The 17,871-nt window shown below is 42.5% G+C and overlaps 1 protein-coding gene across 1 annotated transcript; it reads right to left on the bottom strand.

Moving 5' to 3' along the window:
* Window positions 1-235: 235 nt before the first annotated feature.
* Window positions 236-17,092, bottom strand: TTC5 (tetratricopeptide repeat domain 5). The gene is made up of 10 exons (XM_006087460.1): window positions 16,983-17,092; window positions 15,261-15,393; window positions 13,913-14,124; window positions 11,945-12,095; window positions 10,080-10,171; window positions 7,875-7,931; window positions 7,189-7,335; window positions 6,575-6,789; window positions 4,799-4,943; window positions 236-854 (listed from the first exon to the last, which is right to left on the bottom strand). The coding sequence occupies exons 1-10, from the start codon at window positions 17,085-17,087 to the stop codon at window positions 735-737; spliced, it is 1,377 nt and encodes a 458-aa protein (XP_006087522.1). The 5' UTR covers window positions 17,088-17,092; the 3' UTR covers window positions 236-734.
* Window positions 17,093-17,871: the final 779 nt, after the last annotated feature.

Here is a 17,871-nt window from a genome sequence, read left to right as displayed (position 1 = left end):
TGTGTCATCTTGGGCCATGCTAATGACCACCCCTAGGATGGCAGAACGGGGGAAATGGAAGGAAGCTGGTTCCCAGAAACTTTGTGGAGCTGTCACTCCTGCTCTGGACTGAGAACTAAACTCCTCTGTATAAAGGGGGAAAGGTTGTAGGGTGTTATTCTAATTTCCTGAGTGATCCTAAAAACCAAGAATCCAAGCCTAGAGAGAATGAAGCAGGCCAAACAACACAGTATTATTTTTTTCCAAACAAATTTAATTCTTTTCCAGCCCCAAAGAAGGGGATAAATCTAAATTTTAAAAATAAAAATAAAATAAAAATTGCTCAAAAACCAAGCCATTATAAATTTAAGCCCCCTCCCTTAGCAATAAATACTGAAATGATATGTACACATGAGGCTCAGGAAGGAGGCAAGAACAGGAACTTTGGGGACTCTGTCCCATGGCAAGATCCCAACACTTCTACCAATTCCATGCTCTTTGCCTAAAACATAGAAGAGCAATGAAAGAGGCAGGAGAGATATCCCAGGAGAATGTGTGGCCCCAGAGAGAGCTAGAACATGATAACAGGAGAGAAAGAAAAGACACAAAGAGTCTTACAGGGCAGAGGAAGGAAAAGTCATCTAAAACATCCCCCCGTTCCGGCCGAGTCACTGGATGCGGCGGGTCCAGCTGCCGAGTGCCCTTGAGCTTATCTCCGGGCCTCCGCTCCCTCTCAGCATGCAGGGTAAGTGAGGTCACTCACACTGTGGCCGTGAGGCCACTGTGGCAGCAGCCTGGCTGCCGGAGCCCTGAGGCTTCCCATTCACCACCAGCAGGAGGGGCGTCTCTACGCGGACACTGGAAAAGGAATAGTCCTAGAAAAGACAAACATACAGAGGTTCGTTACAGACCCTAAGATGGAACAAATTCCAACACAGGGGATACACCACCTGTGACGATTTCCTCCTCTCTCACCCCTTAGTATATGCCCCCTTTACCTCCACCTCACCTTCAACAAAGCTGAGCTAACAAAGGAGATATAATTTTTCCAAAGATTTTAACCTTCAGAAGGAAAATCTGGGGCAGGGAAGGTACCAGTAGTTTCAAAAAAGACAGGTTCCTGGCACTGGCTAACAAAAGGATGCCACCAGCTCTCACAGAATCTGCCCTTCTCAGTGTTTGCTGACCATTATAACTAGATGTACATAGTAGCCAGCCAGGTGGAAATGCTGCGGAACTCTCAGGTCAAGGGTTTGTAAGGCCCTAAATTAACCTGCCAGATATAAGTTACTTCTCCCTTTATATCAGGAGGAAGAAACAGAACGTGTGGTTCAGAAATTCTCCTAATAACGAAAAGAATCAGCTCATTTCATCAGTTCAAATGTACTTTAAAACATGCTTTTAAAAGATCTTCATCACTGGGAGGGTGAAGGAGGCTCTTTTAAGTCAAACTAAAGAGGTAAATTAAAGAATGCTCACAAATCAATTTTTAAAAAATATCCTAACAGTAATATGGGGACGTGACCAAAAAAAAAATCAATATATAAAAGGTATATAAATAGGATAGCTCAGTTGATTAGAGCGTCATCCCAATAAGCCAAGGTTGCACATTCAATCCCTGGTCAGAGCGCATACAAGTATCAACCAATAAATGCATAATCAGTGGAACAACAAATCAATGTTTCTCTCTTTCTCTCTAAAAATCAATCAATAAATTAAAAATTTTTTAGTAAAATAAAAATAGTCAATAGAGATTTGATAAAATGTTCAACCTCAGCAATAATCAAGAAATCAAAGCCAAACAATAGTGATGCTATATTTGCACATAAAATCAGCAAATAATTTTTCAAAGGTTTCTACAATGAGTTAAGAAGAAAACTACAGGGAAACAATTACATCCACTTTTGGTATTATCTGGTGCAACCTTCCACAAAATTATTTGGCAATATGTATCAAAAATCTTTCCGCATACCCTTTAGGGCCAGGATTCTATCTTAGAAATGCATTTAAGAAAATAATCATGGATATGGGTAGATATAAAAGTATAATAGAAATATTATAACACCATCCAAGAGATGCAAATCAAAACGACAAAGAGGTACCATCTCACACCTGTCAGAATGGCTATCATCAACAAATCAACAAATCACAAGTGATGGCAGGGATGCAGAGAAAAAGGAACCCTCGTACACTGCTGGTGGGAATGCAGACTGGTGTAGCCACTGTGGAGAACAGTATGGAGTTTCCTCAAAAAATTAAAAATGGAACTCCCATTTGACCCAGTGATCCCACTTCTAGGAATATATCCCAAGAAACTAGAAACACTGATCAGAAAGAATATATGCACCCCTATGTTCATAGCAGCACAATTCACCATAGCTAAGATCTGGAAACAACCTAAGTGCCCATCAGCAGATGAGTGGATTAAAAAATTGTGGTACATCTATACAATGGAATACTACGCTGCGGTAAAAAAGAAGGAATTCTTGCCCTAACCCGGCTCAGTGGATAGAGTGTCAGCCTGCGGACTGAAGGGTCCCAGGTTCGATTCTGGTCAAGGGCATGTACCTTGGTTGCGGGCACATCCCCAGTAGGGGACGTGCAGGAGGCAGCTGATCGATGTTTCTCTCTCATCGATGTTTCTAACTCTCTATCCCTCTCCCTTCCTCTCTGTAAAAAAATCAATAAAATATATTTAAAAAAAAAAAAAAAAAAAGGCCCTAACTGGTTTGGCTCAGTGGATAGAGTGTCGGCCTGCGGACTGAAGGGTCCCAGGTTCGATTCCGGTCAAGGGCGTGTACCTTGGTTGCGGGCACATCCCCAGTGGGAGGTGTGCAGGAGGCAGCCGATCGATGTTTCTCTCTCATGTGTGTTTCTAACTCTCTATCCCTCTCCCTTCCTCTCTGTAAAAAAATCAATAAAATATATTTTAAAAAAAAAGAAGGAATTCTTACCATTTGCAATAGCATGGAGAGCATTATGCTAAGCAAAATAAGCCAGTCAGAGAAATATAAATATCACATGATCTCACTCATTTATGGAATATAATGAACAACATAAACTGATAAACAAAAACAGATCCAGAGACAGAGAAGCATCGATCAGACTGTCAAACCTCAGAGGGAAGGTAGAGGAGGGTGGGGGTAAGGGGGAGAGATCAACCAAAGGACTTGTATGCATGCATATAAGCCTAACCAATGGACACAGACAACAGGGGGGTGAGGGCATGAGTAGGGGGGAGGGGAGAGGATGGGGGGAAAGGACACATATGTAATACCTTAATCAATAAAGAAAGAAAAAAATATTGTAACAGCAAAAAAGTTGGAAATAATCTGGATCTGTGATCAGCAAATTTTTACTGTAACGGGCCACATAATAAGCATCTTAGGCTCTGTGCATTATGAGGTTTGTCACAGAACTATTCAACTCTGACAGTAGTGCAAAAGCAGCCACAGACAATAGTAAACAAATGAATGTGACCTGTTTCAAAAAATTTTACTTATGAACACTGATTTTTTAATTTCCTGTATAACAAATTCTTCTTCTTCTTTTGATTTACAAATACAGACGTTATTCTTAACTTAGAGGCCATACAAAAAGCAGGCAGTGAGCCAGAAATGGTCAATGGCACCGTAGTAAATATTTTTATATCTGTCCATATCCATGATTAGGCCCACCCCTGACCTAAATGGTACAAAAAATGGTTAAATACCTACTCTCAAGGAGTTTTTATGAGGATTAAATGAACTAGTGCAGGAAATAAAACTTAGTACAGTGTCTAGCAGTCAGTTAAGTGTTCAGTAAATTTTAAAAGTCATCATCATCTTCATAACCATTTCTATGTGTCAATTCAGACCAATGTTGTAAAAGTTTAAAAACACAGGAAATGTTCACAAACATTTGCACATAATATTCTATTCATGATTAAAGTTATAGATGTAAACATGTGTATACATATTTATCAAAAAGAAAAGAACTGGAGGTATACACTCCAGACTGTTAACAGTAATACCTAAGTGACAATATTTCAGTCCATTTTTTTAAAATTTGTTTTTGTTTTGTTTTGTTTACTTTATCTTTATTGTTGGAAGTATTACAGATGCCCCCTTTGTGTGTTTTTTCCCCCCATTAATCCCCTCTACCCCGTACCTGCCCCTTAGGCCTTCACCAGTCTATTGTCTGTGTCCATGGGTTATATATATAAGTTCCCCAATGAATCACTCCCATCCCACCCTCCCACCCCCACCTTCTAAAATTTATTTTGAGATAAGTGACTTATAACATTGTGTAAGTTTAAGGTATACAACATGTTGATTTGAAAATTCATATTTTGTAGTATGACCATCCTGGTGTTAGCTAACACCTCTGTCAAGTCACATAATTATCATTTCTATTTTGTGGTGGGAACAATTAAGATCTTAGCAACTTTAAAGTTTATAATACCATTTTTGTCAATAATCACTGGTGCTGTGCACTAGATTTCCAGGACTTATTTATCTACTGCAAGTTTGTACCCTTAAACAACATCTCCCCAATTTCCCAACTCGACAGTAACCACCATTCTATTCTGTTTTCTACAAGTTCAGCTTTTTTAGATTCCACATATAAGTGATATCATACAGTATTTATTTGTCTATTCAGTCCATTTTTGTCATTCTTTCTGTTTACCAGTAGTTTTCCTTTTCAGTAAAAATTACATATATGTTTATATAAATAATATCATACACACGAATGCATCCCTTTACATATTTTTTAAGAGATAAACTGGGCCCCACTTTCAGAGCCTATAAGGTGAGGAAGAATCCTAGCCATCACCCACCTTCCCCTTGTGCTGAATTCGGTGAAGCCGAAGGCTGGGCTCAGGGATGGCTACGGAGTCCCCGATGAGCACTCCCCAACTCTGCACCATGTTATACACCATCACTGCATAGCAAGGGCCATCTGAGTCCACCAGGCCAAATGTACTGCCCGGTTCGAGAAGAGAAAAAAAAAGAAAAGAAAAGTGAGCAAGAAAGAACAGAAACAGTGGTGTTTTTAAATACCAATAAAATAAACAAGTGCTTTTTTAGTAACTTATCTAGAAAACCTATGATAGGTACCATCATCCACTATGGACATCGGAGTCCTCATTTGTCTAAGATATATACACATGACTCATCGATCTGTCACTCTGCCAAGAATTAGGACACAGGCACACTGAGACCACTTGACAATCCTATATAATAAAAGGGTAATGTGCAAATTGACCAAACAGCGGAACGACTGGTCGCTATGATGCACACTGACCACCAGGGACAGACGCTCAACACAAGAGCTGTCCCCGGTGGTCACTGCGCTCCCATAGGGGGAGCGCCGCTCAGCCAGAAGCCCTGAGCTGGGCTCACAGCTAGCGAGCGCAGCGGCAGTTGGACATTCCCCGAGGGCTCCCAGACTGCAAGAGTTGCAGGCCGGGCTGAGGGACCCCCCGAGTGCACGAATTTCATGCACCGGGCCTCTAGTTATTAATAATGAACTAGCTCAAAATGTTCATTATTGAAACATTATTCCTGGTCTATCAGTTTAACTACTACAACCTTTATCAAACTCTCTAACCATAACTGCCAATTTAGTTTAATTCCACGAACTTTTACTGAATATTATATGTCAAGCACTGTGCTTAGCAGTAAAACACCAATCCAGCTATGTGGGCTAGCAGTCTAGCAGGAGTCAGACAGTTAAACCATCACCTACAGTACAACTGTGATAGGTGCTAGAATAACTTTTCCCTTGTGCTAATTCAGTAAAGCCAATGGTTGGACATGGGAACTCGAGGAGAAATGTTGAAATCAAAAAGCCGGAAAGGTTTCCTTGAAGGGACTGAATCTTAAAGAAATGAAAAATTACTGGGTCAAAACAGGAAAACAAATCCTCAATGACAAGGACAAGAACAGGGACTGTTTGGGAAGGAACAAAAGAGAAGGTCCTGGAAGTGAGTGAAGGGCCAAGGAGCGAGCCCGGCCTGTGTGACTCAGTGGTTGAGCGTCAACCTATGAACCAGGAGGTCATGGTTCGATTCCCGGTCAGGGCACATGCCTGTGTTGTGGGCTCGATTATTCTCTTGTGGGGCATGCAGGAGGCAGCTGATCAGTGATTCTCTTTCATCATTGATGTTGCTAGCTCTCTCTCCCTTCCTCTCTGAGATCAATAAAAATATTTTTTAAATTAAAAAAAAAGACCAAGGAGTGATGGCACTGGAAAAACCCTAATTTTTCAAGAGTTAAAAATTTTCTAAATCAACAGTCTTAACTCATTTCCAATGCTAGACTATAAGCACCCTTAGCTTGAGTCCTTTACATTTATTTTTTTTTAATTCTCTATAGCACATATAGTAGATGTTCAATAAACATCTGTTGAAACAGGGAAAAATGAATGGTACAGAATCTACAGAGATTGTCAGACATCACCTAGACAATACCTGCTCATGGGACAGTCACAGAAGGGAAGCAGAACTCACTGACATGTGACCACTAATTGTCTCCAACTATCAGAGAAAGGCCAGGAAGTGGCAGTACTAGTTCAGAGGATAAAAAAAGAGGAAAGGCAAAGACAAACTCACAAGGGGACTTTCTCCTCTGTGGTGAGGCTGAACACCACCTTCCCCAGGACCACAGCACCACTGTTCACACCAGGCTGCAGTGCACTCAGCGGCTTGAGCTCCAGGGTCACCTTCTGCCCAGAGGCTGACTGATAGCGCCCATCACCACAAGGGCCTAGATGGGCTGGGCGCAAGCTTCCCAGCATGCTCTGCAACTTTTTGGTCTTCACCTTCCCCTGCCAAGGAAGGGGAAACGGATTAGAAGCTAGGAATTAGTCACTCTCCTGGAGAGTCTAGTCCAGGGGTGGGCAAACTTTTTGACTCGAGGGCCACAATGGGTTCTTAAACTGGACCGGAGGGCCGGAACAAAAGCATGGATGGAGTGTTTGTGTGAACTAATATAAATTCAAAGTAAACATCATTACATAAAAGGGTACGGTCTTTTTTTTTTTAGTTTTATTCATTTCAAACGGGCCGGATCCGGCCTGCGGGCCGTAGTTTGCCCACGGCTGGTCTAGTCCTTCCCTCCCACCTACCACTTCTATAGAGTCTCTACTACCAAAGCCTATTCTAGTCTTATTTTACTGACGTACAGCAGAATAAAGAAGTAGGATTCAGCCGTTAGACATCTTTACCTTGCTCTCAAGGAGGCTGGTTAATCTATTCAGGAATTCCAGGAGTTGCTGCTCTCGCTGTCGGGGTTCCGGCCAGGCAGGGTCCAGCGCTGCAGCTCGAGAGAAGCCATCCAGGGCCTCCCCATAATTCTCTTCGTATTTATGTAACTGCATAAGAAGGAACCCAAAACCTCCCAATTATAAGTATTTTTAACACAAACTATGCTGGGGGGAAGTAATGGCATAATGGATTAGAAACCTAATAAACTGTTTTCCTACCCAGTTTTTTTTTTCCTGTGCTACAATGAACATCCTGAAGGGATGGTAACACCTTTTACCTGACCACGGTAATCACAACCCCAAAGATGGAGTCATTTCCAAGAACCCAACTTCCAAACTCTAAAACAGTTACATTATATATGTTGGGTCATTCTATTTTTATAAGCATTTCAGAAAAGTCTTCTAAACTGCCCCCCCTTCCTTATGTACCCTTCCATACCCTCACCCCCTTCTCCTTTCCCTCCAGTGATGCCACCAGCTACTGAAGTTAAACTGAGCTAGTTATTCCTAGAAATAATTTCACTGTTACTTTTCTCTTGCAGTCTGTACCCAACTTTGTTCCTATGAATACTCAGTTATCCTCACAGGCTAAGACCTAAATTTATTTGACTTTCAGATGACCTCCACCCCACAGCCACAGGTCTTACCGTTGCCCTGTTCAGATGGAGATCAGGATTGCTAGAGGCTGTCCTGTCAACCTTCTCCTACAGCCGGATAAAAACATCATCAGTGGATCCTGTCTCAGCTTACAGATGGCCATGCCCAATATGTCCTAACCTCCTTTCCCTGAAAATATTCAAGTTTCTTCCTGTCAAATGTTACCTATACCACACACTGATATATAGTCATTGTTTGTGTGGTACATTACACAGCCCCGGAAACCTCAGGATGCTAGGGGTTTTGTATGTGTGTGAGTCTTTAAGAATGATTATAATTTATCTATATAATAGTATAAAGAGAGAAGAAATGTGTGAAAGCACTGTCATAAAAAATTTTCAATAATGAGATGATGGTATAAATGAGGAAAGCCTAGGAAAGAAATTATGTCCATTTAATGCTTTTCCTCTGCCCATGAGCGCAGCTCCAGACACAGGCAGAATCATGTTGTATGTCCCCTTAAAACACACACTGGAAGTAAAATCTGATTCTCTAATTTAAATAGATGGCCAGAAACCACATGACAGTGCAGACAAATGCACTGTGAAGAAAATGCTGATGGTGTTTATGGCTACGTTCATTTTATTTTATTTTATTTTAATCCTCACCCAAGGATCTGTTTATTGATTTGAGAGAGAAAGAAACATAGACATGAGAGAGAAACACTGATCAGTTGCCTTCTGTATATACTCCAACCAGGGATCAAACCTGCAATCTAGGTATGTGCCCTGACCAGAAATCAAATTCGCAACCTTTTGGTGTAAGAGACAATGCTCCAACCAATTGAGCTACCCAGCCAGGGCTCAGTTTATTTTTTTCATTTTTTTAAACTCTACTCATTGCCTGGCACATTGCAAAAGCACAAACAGCAAGAATTAAAATTGTTTAAATGCTTGGTTCAAATATGTTTTAAAATGCAGGTTTGGGTGAAGAAATGAAGAGTTAAAAGTAACTCTTTAGCAGAAGCCAAATATAAAATTTTAAAGGAAGTACATACAACCATATTATTTTTTAAAATATAAACATTAACCAAATTAAGAAATTAGAGTAAAAAATAATTCCTCTGCCTAAAAGTTCCCTGACTGAAAAAAGTACAGTCCTTAACTTGCAAATATAAGGTAGCTGTATTCTTTACTTTGCCATACAGAGCAAAATAAGTAACGGCAAATTAAAAAGCAATTCTGTGTCAAGAGAAGCAAGAAAGCAAACGAACCCTAGCCAGTTTGGCTCAGTGGATAGAGCGTTGGCCTCCGGATTGAAAGGCCCCGGGTTCAATTCCAGTCAAGGGCACATGCCCACATTGCGGGCTCGATCCCCAGTGTGGGGCATGCAGGAGGCAGCCAATCGATGATTCTCTCTCATCATTGATGTTTCTACCTCTCTCTCCCTCTCCCTTCCTCTCTGAAATCAACAAAAATATATTTTTTTTTTAAAAGAAGACAAACGAAGAAAGGTGAGTATCAGGCCTAAATAAAAAGTGCTCAGAAGACCAATGTGAAACTTTCAATAATGAGCAACCACGCAGTCAAGGCCTGAAGAAACCCCAGTGCAAGTGGTTACTGATTAAACATGGCCTGAAAGCCTAAGCAAAGCATGAGCTCTAGTGCAATAGGTCCTAGGAAGTGATGCTGAATGGGTTGTATGCTGTTTTCTATTTTAGCCTGTGGGAATCCAAAGCCATAGTATGTAATGGTCAATCTGGGGATAGCACTTAATTTATACTTCAGATTTAGGTTTAATTTTTCTTAAAATATGCACACAAATTTAATAAGCATTATTTTAATACTAGGGGGCTGATGCACGAAATTCGTGCAAGGGGCTTGGCCCTCACAGCCCCGGCTTCATCCGGAAGGACATCCGATCTAATTAGCATATTACCTTTTATTATTATAGACTTTTTTCCCATTTAAAAAGATGAACATGTTGGCATGGGCCCTGTGATTTGGATACATGCCTATAAAAAGTCTAGACAGCTCAAGGAGCTATCTAGCACTAAGGCACCACACCGCAAGTGGTTACTAATACTAAGGGCATAAGCAGAAATGTCGCCTCTGTAGACACAGCTTTGCAAAACCACACACATTGGATGCCAGCAAACAGTGCCCATCCTGCTTGCTAAAGAGCCACAAGGAAGACTGAACAACACCCTTGCTTCTGCCTCTATTCATCTGGCCAGGGCGACCATAAATACTTACTGCTTGGGCATAGGCACTGAGGGCTTGCTGGGAGATCTTAGGGTTCTGGCCAGTATTGAAGTAAAGAGAAAGGTATGCATTCCCCAGAATATCTGGAAAAGAAACAAGGGTTTACATTATGCATGTGAGGAACTTGGAAGTCACCACTCCATCATAATAAAAAAAAAGTTGGAGAGACAGAAAAAAATCACAACTCTTCTTGGATTTATTACAGAGGGGACAACACCAGGCAAACCACTGCCCCCCAAATTGGAGAGACAGACAGGTGAATACAGGGAGTGTGGTGTAACGGAACAGAAGCTCACAAGCTGCCACAGGAAACAGTGCTGGAGTATGAGAACCTGAACTGTAACTGATGAATTACTGGAGGCTCAGCATGCACAAGTCTGGGAGTTAAAAAATGCAGGGGTCTCAGTCATAAGGGGGGCCCCCCAATATTTTGAGATCCACCTCCAGGAGCTAACCAGATTCCCAGAAGTGTCAATGAAAGAATCCCCTCATGCTTCTAGCAGAGGGAGTAAAAAAGGAACATTCCGAGATGTGCTAGAGCACTCTGTTCTTAACAAAAGTAAACAAGGACGGCCCTCAGGAGAAACTAGTTAACCAGAACCTAACCGACCTGAAGAAGGGAAATACCCAACTCCAACCCACTCTAGCCATCCTGTCCCACCTAAGGGAAGAAAAAAAACTGAAACAATGGTGGAGCATCTCCAAGCCAGCGTTTAAGATACGATCTGTTTGCCCTAGCCAGTTTGGCTCAGTGGATAAAGTGTCAGCCTGCGGACTGAAGGGTCCCAGGCTCAATTCTGGTCAAGGGCACATGCCCAGGTTATGGGCTCGATCCCCAGTAGGGAGCATGTAGGAGGCAGTCAATCAATGATTCTCTTTCAACATTGATGTTTCTAGCTCTCTCTCCCTCTCCCTTCCTCTCTGAAATCAATAAAAATATATTTTAAAAAAGAAAGATACAGCGCTAGCCAGTTTGGCTGAGTAGACAGAGTGCTGGCCTGCGGACCGAGGTGTCCCGGGTTCGATTCTAGTCAAGGGCACATACCTTGGTTGCAGGTTCCTCCCTGGCCCGGGTCCTGGTCAGAGCACGTACAGGGGGCAACCAATTGATGTGTTTCTTCACATCGATGTTTCTCTCTGAATGGAAAAATATCCTCGGGTGAGGAAATAAATAAATAAATAAATAAATAAAGAGGAAATAAATAAATAAATAAATAAATAAAGCCTCACAAAAGAAATATAATATTAAAAAAAAAAAAGATACAATCTGTTTTGATCACCCTGAAAAGTCTATTAGAAAGCCTGGCACACCCCTGCCAGAGTGGCTCAGTTGGTTGAGCACAGACAGGGCACATAACCTGGGTTGTGGGTTTGATCCCCAGTTGGGGAGTATACTGAAGGCATCTGATCGATCGATGTTTCTTTCTCTCTCTCTCTCTCTCTCTCTCTCTCTCGCTCTCGCTCTCTCCCTCTCTCTCTCTCTTCCTTCAACTCTCTAAGCATGCCCTCGGGTGAGGATTTTTTTTAAAAAAGGCCTGACACAAACTAGTGATGACACTATATTTAGTACACCCCACATACCGCTGGGATAAAGAGGCAAACATGGACCTAAAGGAGAAAGGTGAACAGCCCTGCCTTGCTTATGTGGAAACATAAAACTCCTCTCTCAAATGAAGATCCAAGGGTTCATAGAATAGTGGTTCAACAAAAGACCTTTCGGGCTTCTTCAAAACAAAGATGCCCTGGCTTCACAGTTAGAGGCAGACTCCATAGGGAGGCTCCAGATCACTCTGGTGTGTGGCCATGGCTGAGAACCACTGCCCTAGAACTGGGTGGAGATATGTGAGAGCACTCACACCAGGAGCGGCCATCGTGGACATCCATCTGCACAGCCAATTTAGCCTGTCGGACACTGTCCATGACGTGGCGAGAATGCTCATCTCCAGAGTCAGTCCGCAGTTGGCGAAGCACCATTGACAGGTTTTGAAGGGAGACTTTGTTCTTGCACTGCAAATGGAGAAGACACATACTCAACCTTCCTGATTCTAGTTCCCCTTTCCAGATCTATCCTATCCCCATCTTCTTCTGAATCTGTTTTGTCATCAGGGGTTCTGGTCAAGATGGCAGCGTAAGTAAACACAGTACTTGTCACTTCCCACAACCACATCAAAATTACAACTAAAATACAGAACCACCACCATCCAAAACCACCTGAAATCTAGCTGAACGGAAGTCCTACAACTGGGGAATTAAAGAAGCAGCACATCGAGACTTTGTAGTTCAAGCACGTGGTAGGAGGGGCAGAGACTTGGGATGGAATCACAGAACCAGCTGTTCCCAAACACACATGTTGAAATTTAAAATCAGGAGAGATATCATGGCTGTGGAGGTTTCCTTGAGGAGTGAGGAAACCCAGCCCCACACCAGGTCTCCCAGCCAAGGGTTCCAGTGCTTGGAAGAGAAGTCCCCACAACTTCTGGCTATAAAAACCAGTGGGGAATGTGGCTGAATGACAGGGAGGCTGTAGGAGTCCCAGACAGTTCCTCCTAAAGGGCCTGCACACTCACCCAGACTCACTCACTTCCTCTGAGCTCTAGCACTAGAACAGCAGCTGGGACATTTGGGGAGGGAACTAATTTTTCTAGAATCAGAGCAAGAGCTGGAGGGACAGCTTTCTCACAGACAGAAGTGCTGGCAGAGGCCAGTGTTCCCTTGCTGAACTTTCCCTCTGCACAGAGCCAACAGGCAGGTGCCAATTCTGAATCTCCATCAATCTGGCTCACACTTTTTGCCCTGCCGTGGTGATTCTCTGAGACCCCTGCCCCTCCCTACTTGCAGGCTCATCCAAGCCATTTCCAGTGGCCTTTCATACAACTGGTCTCTCTTGCCTCATGCTTCAGTCTTTCTTAAAATCTCTCAAACAAGCAGCAGCTGGCCTCAGCATGCCCTGTACCTCTCAATAAGTGGCCCCAGGCAAGCACTAGCGGCAGCACACTTTGGTTCACAGCCTGGCCTCTCCTGGGCACCTCCAAGCCCAACACAAGTAGCAGCCATCTGCAGATTGCTTTGTAGCTCATGCTGCACGGCCCCAGGCAGGGCACAGGCAGTGGCTAACTTTGCACCTCCCAGGAGGCTCCAGAGCCAGTGTACCTGGTGGTCAGCTTCAACCATGCCAGATTACAACCCTACCATCTGCACGAGTGACACACTCAAGGGGCAGACTTGGTGAGCACCAAAGCCCCACTGAAGCAAGTCCTGCTCCATAGGTTGGCTCCTGCACAGCAGCTCTTCCACTATCGTCGCAGCCAATCCTCACAACTGACTGACCTGGGGTCAATCCCTCCCAGTGTCACCAACATCAATCGAGGCTCAACTATAATAGGACAGTGCACACAGCTCCCACAAGGGCACACCTGGAGTGCCCAACTCAGGTGACTGGAGAGGCTGAGCCACTGGGCTCTAGAGGACACCTACCTCACAAGGCGACTCTACCAAGTCCAGGAGACATAGCAGATCTACCTAATAGATAAATCTGTTTTGTCATCTTAATTCTTATTGCCATGTGTATCTTAGACCCACATCTACAAGGATCAACTTGGTTGATAACTTTTCATCTACCCCCGAACCTGACCCCATCATCTTCTCCCTTTTTCAGTCCCCTATCCCTGTTTTCCTCATTAAGGTCTGTTCCCCCTCCCTTCCTCCTTAATGATTCTTTTCTCCTAGTTCCAATACAGTTCTACTCTGGTATTCATATCCTAGGGAAATTCATAGAACCAAAGAAATCCCATCTGTGTTTTCTGAGGGGACAGTGGTCAGCTCACATGGGTGAGGGCTCCTGAGAAGCAGGTGTGGGCAGCTGCAACATCCCCTTTCTTCCAGTACACCTCCCCCAGCTGGTTCCAGGCTTCCACCAGCTTGGGCTCCAACTTCACAGCCTTTGACAAAAGCTCCTCAGCCTTAGGGCTATAGTCAGGAGTCACATTCAGTGCCTTCCCAGTTAGCATCAGAACCTGTGCTTTGCCCTGGACAGAACCTAGGAGAAAGGGAAAAAGATACAGGAAGGTGGAAAAACCCAGGCAGTCTTACCGATAAGACCAGAACACTTTCTCTCAAGGAATAACCCCACATCAGCTCTAGAAATAAAATATATGAAGAAAAATCTTTATGAACAAATCCCTTATTGAAAGCCTACCATAGGCAGAGAACTATGTTATATAATGAGGTGACAACGAAAGCATTATCCCTACCTTTGAGGGGCTTACAATCTAGTGGAGAGGACAAAGCATATATGTGAAAAATTAAAACAACAATGAAAAGGAGCATGTGCTGCCCAGACGGTGTGGCTCAGAGATTGATTGACCCATGAACCAAGAGGCCACTGGTTGGATTCCCAGTCATTGCACATGCTCAGGTTGCAAGCTCCATTCCCAGTAGGGGGCATGCAGGAGGCAGCCAATTAATGATGTTTCTCTCTCTATCCCTCTCTGTTCTGCGCTCTCTCTCTCTCTAAAAAAAATAAAAAAATCAGTCAAAACATGTGCATACAACCAATGAATGGGCTTTAAAAGGTAAAAAAGAAAAAAAGACCCTCCAAGAAGGAAAATGATGTAAACAAAAAAAGGCATAAACCATGTGGCACGTTCATGGGAGAATGCATGATCCAGCCTGAATGAAATAAAAACTTCCCCTGTAAGTATGCAGTCAGAGATAAGGGTAGGGGGAAAAAAGAGTCAGAAAATGGAGACTTAAATACCAGATGAAGGGGGTTTAGAGTTCAACCATTCAATAGTAGCAATCTTTGAAGACACTTGAGCAAAGAAGCAGGCAAAAGGATGCTTTAAGTAATGATTTAAAAAGATAATGGCCACGGTCATTAAGTAAGTTCGTTTGGAAGTAAAAAAAAAAAAAAATTAGAGGCAGAAAGGTCAGTTAAGAAGATCACTGTAATAGTTCAAGCAACAAGTATGTTATTTTATTTCATGGCATTTACTATAATCAAAGTTTAGGAAAATTAGAGGACTGAAAGGTTGCCACCCTGCAAGGGGTAATATTTTGTTGTACCATGCTGTAGCAGCCACAAATAGGATATCTAAGAGTACACAGAAAGAGAAAAACCCTATCACATGTCAGTGATGGGCAAGGGGTTGCATGCTCTTTTGGAACTCATACCCACTACTTCCTTCATCTGCTGCAGGGTTTTCTCCATCTCCTCCCGCACATCCTGTTGCTTCCTCCCAGCATCCTCAACACTGTGTGTCTCGAAATAGCAGTCTCGAAATGAATAGAGTTGATCCACCAGTTCCTAGGAAGCACAAGGATGGTTCGATTATGTGGCGAGAACCCCAGACAAGACTTAATTGAATGAATTAAAGAATAATCCTTGTCTCTAACAAATATTTATGTCCTATACTTAATTTAAAAGCCTACCCAGAACAAAGAGAATGGACCAGCACCCTGTGCATCAGTGCTTTTCAAATTTTATTGTGTGTATTATTTCCAGGACCCGGCCTGCAGAGATTCTGATTTTAGTAATTTTAGCAAAACTCAAAATATTGCATTTTAACAAGCATTCTAGACGACTGTAATAAAAATGGTCTGTAAAACACTCTTTGAGAAATACACTTTTCCCTTGTACCCTAAGATGTCTATAAGAATGAAATCAAAGCTTGCCACCATTCCCATGGATAGCAATATCACTATTCTTTTCTTCTCTATTCCATATATACACACACACACTCTGAGTGGCCAGATTATTTTGACCACCTGACGTTTGTAGGCAAATTAGCTATAATTTCGCGCTGAAGTTGCTAGAGGGCCAGACCATTATAAATAGGGAAGCAGGTTGTTTTCCACGACAGTAGAAGTGATTTTTTTCTGAAGATATGGGTAAACAACGTGATTTAACAGCCTTTGAACGGGGTATATATATATATATATATATATATAGAGAGAGAGAGAGAGAGAGAGAGAGAGAGAGAGACATACATGCACACAAACATATACACACTAATAATATTTCTATATTTCAGCCAGTCATATTAGGAAATAAAGTTCAGTTAATCCAAGTCGACTGGCAGTAAAGCTCACATTCTAAAAAGTGTTTATCATTTAAATCTGCTCCAAAAAAACCACAACAAAATCTCACTAATGTTTAAATTTTTGCATGAGAGCCTTTAAGCAAGTTACAAGCCTGTCACAGGTCTAATGTTTAAATTACAAGCTGTTTTATAACACAAAGAACTGAGTTTATGAGATTTAAGAAAAAAATCTTGGGTCATTAAAAGAAAGATAGAGTCAAGTCAGGGAGTTAGCTCCTTACCTACCTACCTAGTACAAAACACAAGTCCTATTCAAAACTGCAGTCACTTGCGGACTGGGTGGAGTCTGGTCCCCTCTGCATCAGATCCCAAAGAATAACAAAACCATTAAGTACTAAAAGGAGTAACCAGGACACATGCGGCGCAAGCCTTTACTGTGGTTATTGCCAATTTCAAAGCAGAGAAGTGAGAAACGGCCTTTGTGGGGATCAAAACAGCTCCTGGAAATCTGCCATAAACATGTGTACGCTATTTGTTATGGGTGAATCGAGGGGGTAAAAAAGGCTTCATAAGAATGTGCAGGAATAAAGTTAGGAGCAACAAATCATCTTCCGCACAGGACTGAAATTAAGTCAGGTCAGCAGCAGGAGGTCCCAACACACGGCCGCGCGCCTCCCCTGGCCCGAGCGCTCCCCTGGCCCGCGGCGACGGCGCCTTCGGGAGTTGTTATAGTAACCACACCGACGCACGCGGCGTCCAGGAGGTGCCACGGAATTCGCAGGTACTGCATAAACTGGGCTCCCAGCTTCTCCCGATAACAAAAGCGCATTCGGGTTTTATCCTACGGGCCCACCTGCAATTTCTGCAAGATCTGTTTGCCTTCTTCCTCTTCATCAGCCATCGTTTCCTGGCCACTCTCGGCTACTCCGCCCCCAACTTTATAACCAGAGAGACTCATACCTACGCTCATCTTGGAGCCACAGCGACATCTAGGGCGCTGGAGGCTTGTCTGCACCTAAGTAGAGGAGCTGGTTTTCAAGGAAGGGTATCGCTCCTAACCAACTTAACCCAATGCCTAAAGACCAAAAGAGATGCCACGTTACAGTTCATAAACTTCATTTCCAAAATCCTAGAAACAATCTGTCCTCGGCTAATTGCATGTACTGTATATTTTTGTCTCATTTTTTCCTACTTATTTATGCCCAGATTATAATACCCCCAAAAAGAAGACAGGTTGAGAGTAGATGCCTGTGTTACAAGTTTAAAATTTGAAGGAAATGTAGTACACCTTTACAGTGATTTTCTATGTATGAGGAACTTTATCATTTTGAACACACTATCCTAATAAATCTACTACATTTGGGGTAGTGTGAAAGCCATCACTAATATACTAGTATATTAGTGCACTAATAATGCTTATTGACAGACTATATATCCAGGATACATGAATGTCTCTGGAGAAGGAAATAGGAGGACTGAGAGTTGTTGGTAGGCAAAGAAAATTTCACTATGTACACTTTTGAATTTATTGTTATGTACATGTATTAGTTACTCAAAAATAAGCATAATTTTTAAATTAAAAAATTACTTCCACATAGACTCTCTCTGAAAGAGACACAAGACACCTGCAACAATAACTGCTTCCAGAAAGGGGGAGCCAGTGGCTGGGAGACAGGTGCCTTTTCTGTACCTTTTGAATTTGTACCATGTGAATATATTAAACTTTTCAATAATAAGTAACT

This window comes from Myotis lucifugus, unplaced genomic scaffold, assembly GCF_000147115.1.
Source record: "Myotis lucifugus unplaced genomic scaffold, Myoluc2.0 scaffold_38, whole genome shotgun sequence".
Lineage (NCBI taxonomy): Eukaryota > Metazoa > Chordata > Mammalia > Chiroptera > Vespertilionidae > Myotis > Myotis lucifugus.
The sequence above is the reverse complement of the archived record's forward strand: the minus strand, read 5'-3'. Positions and strand labels throughout refer to the sequence as shown.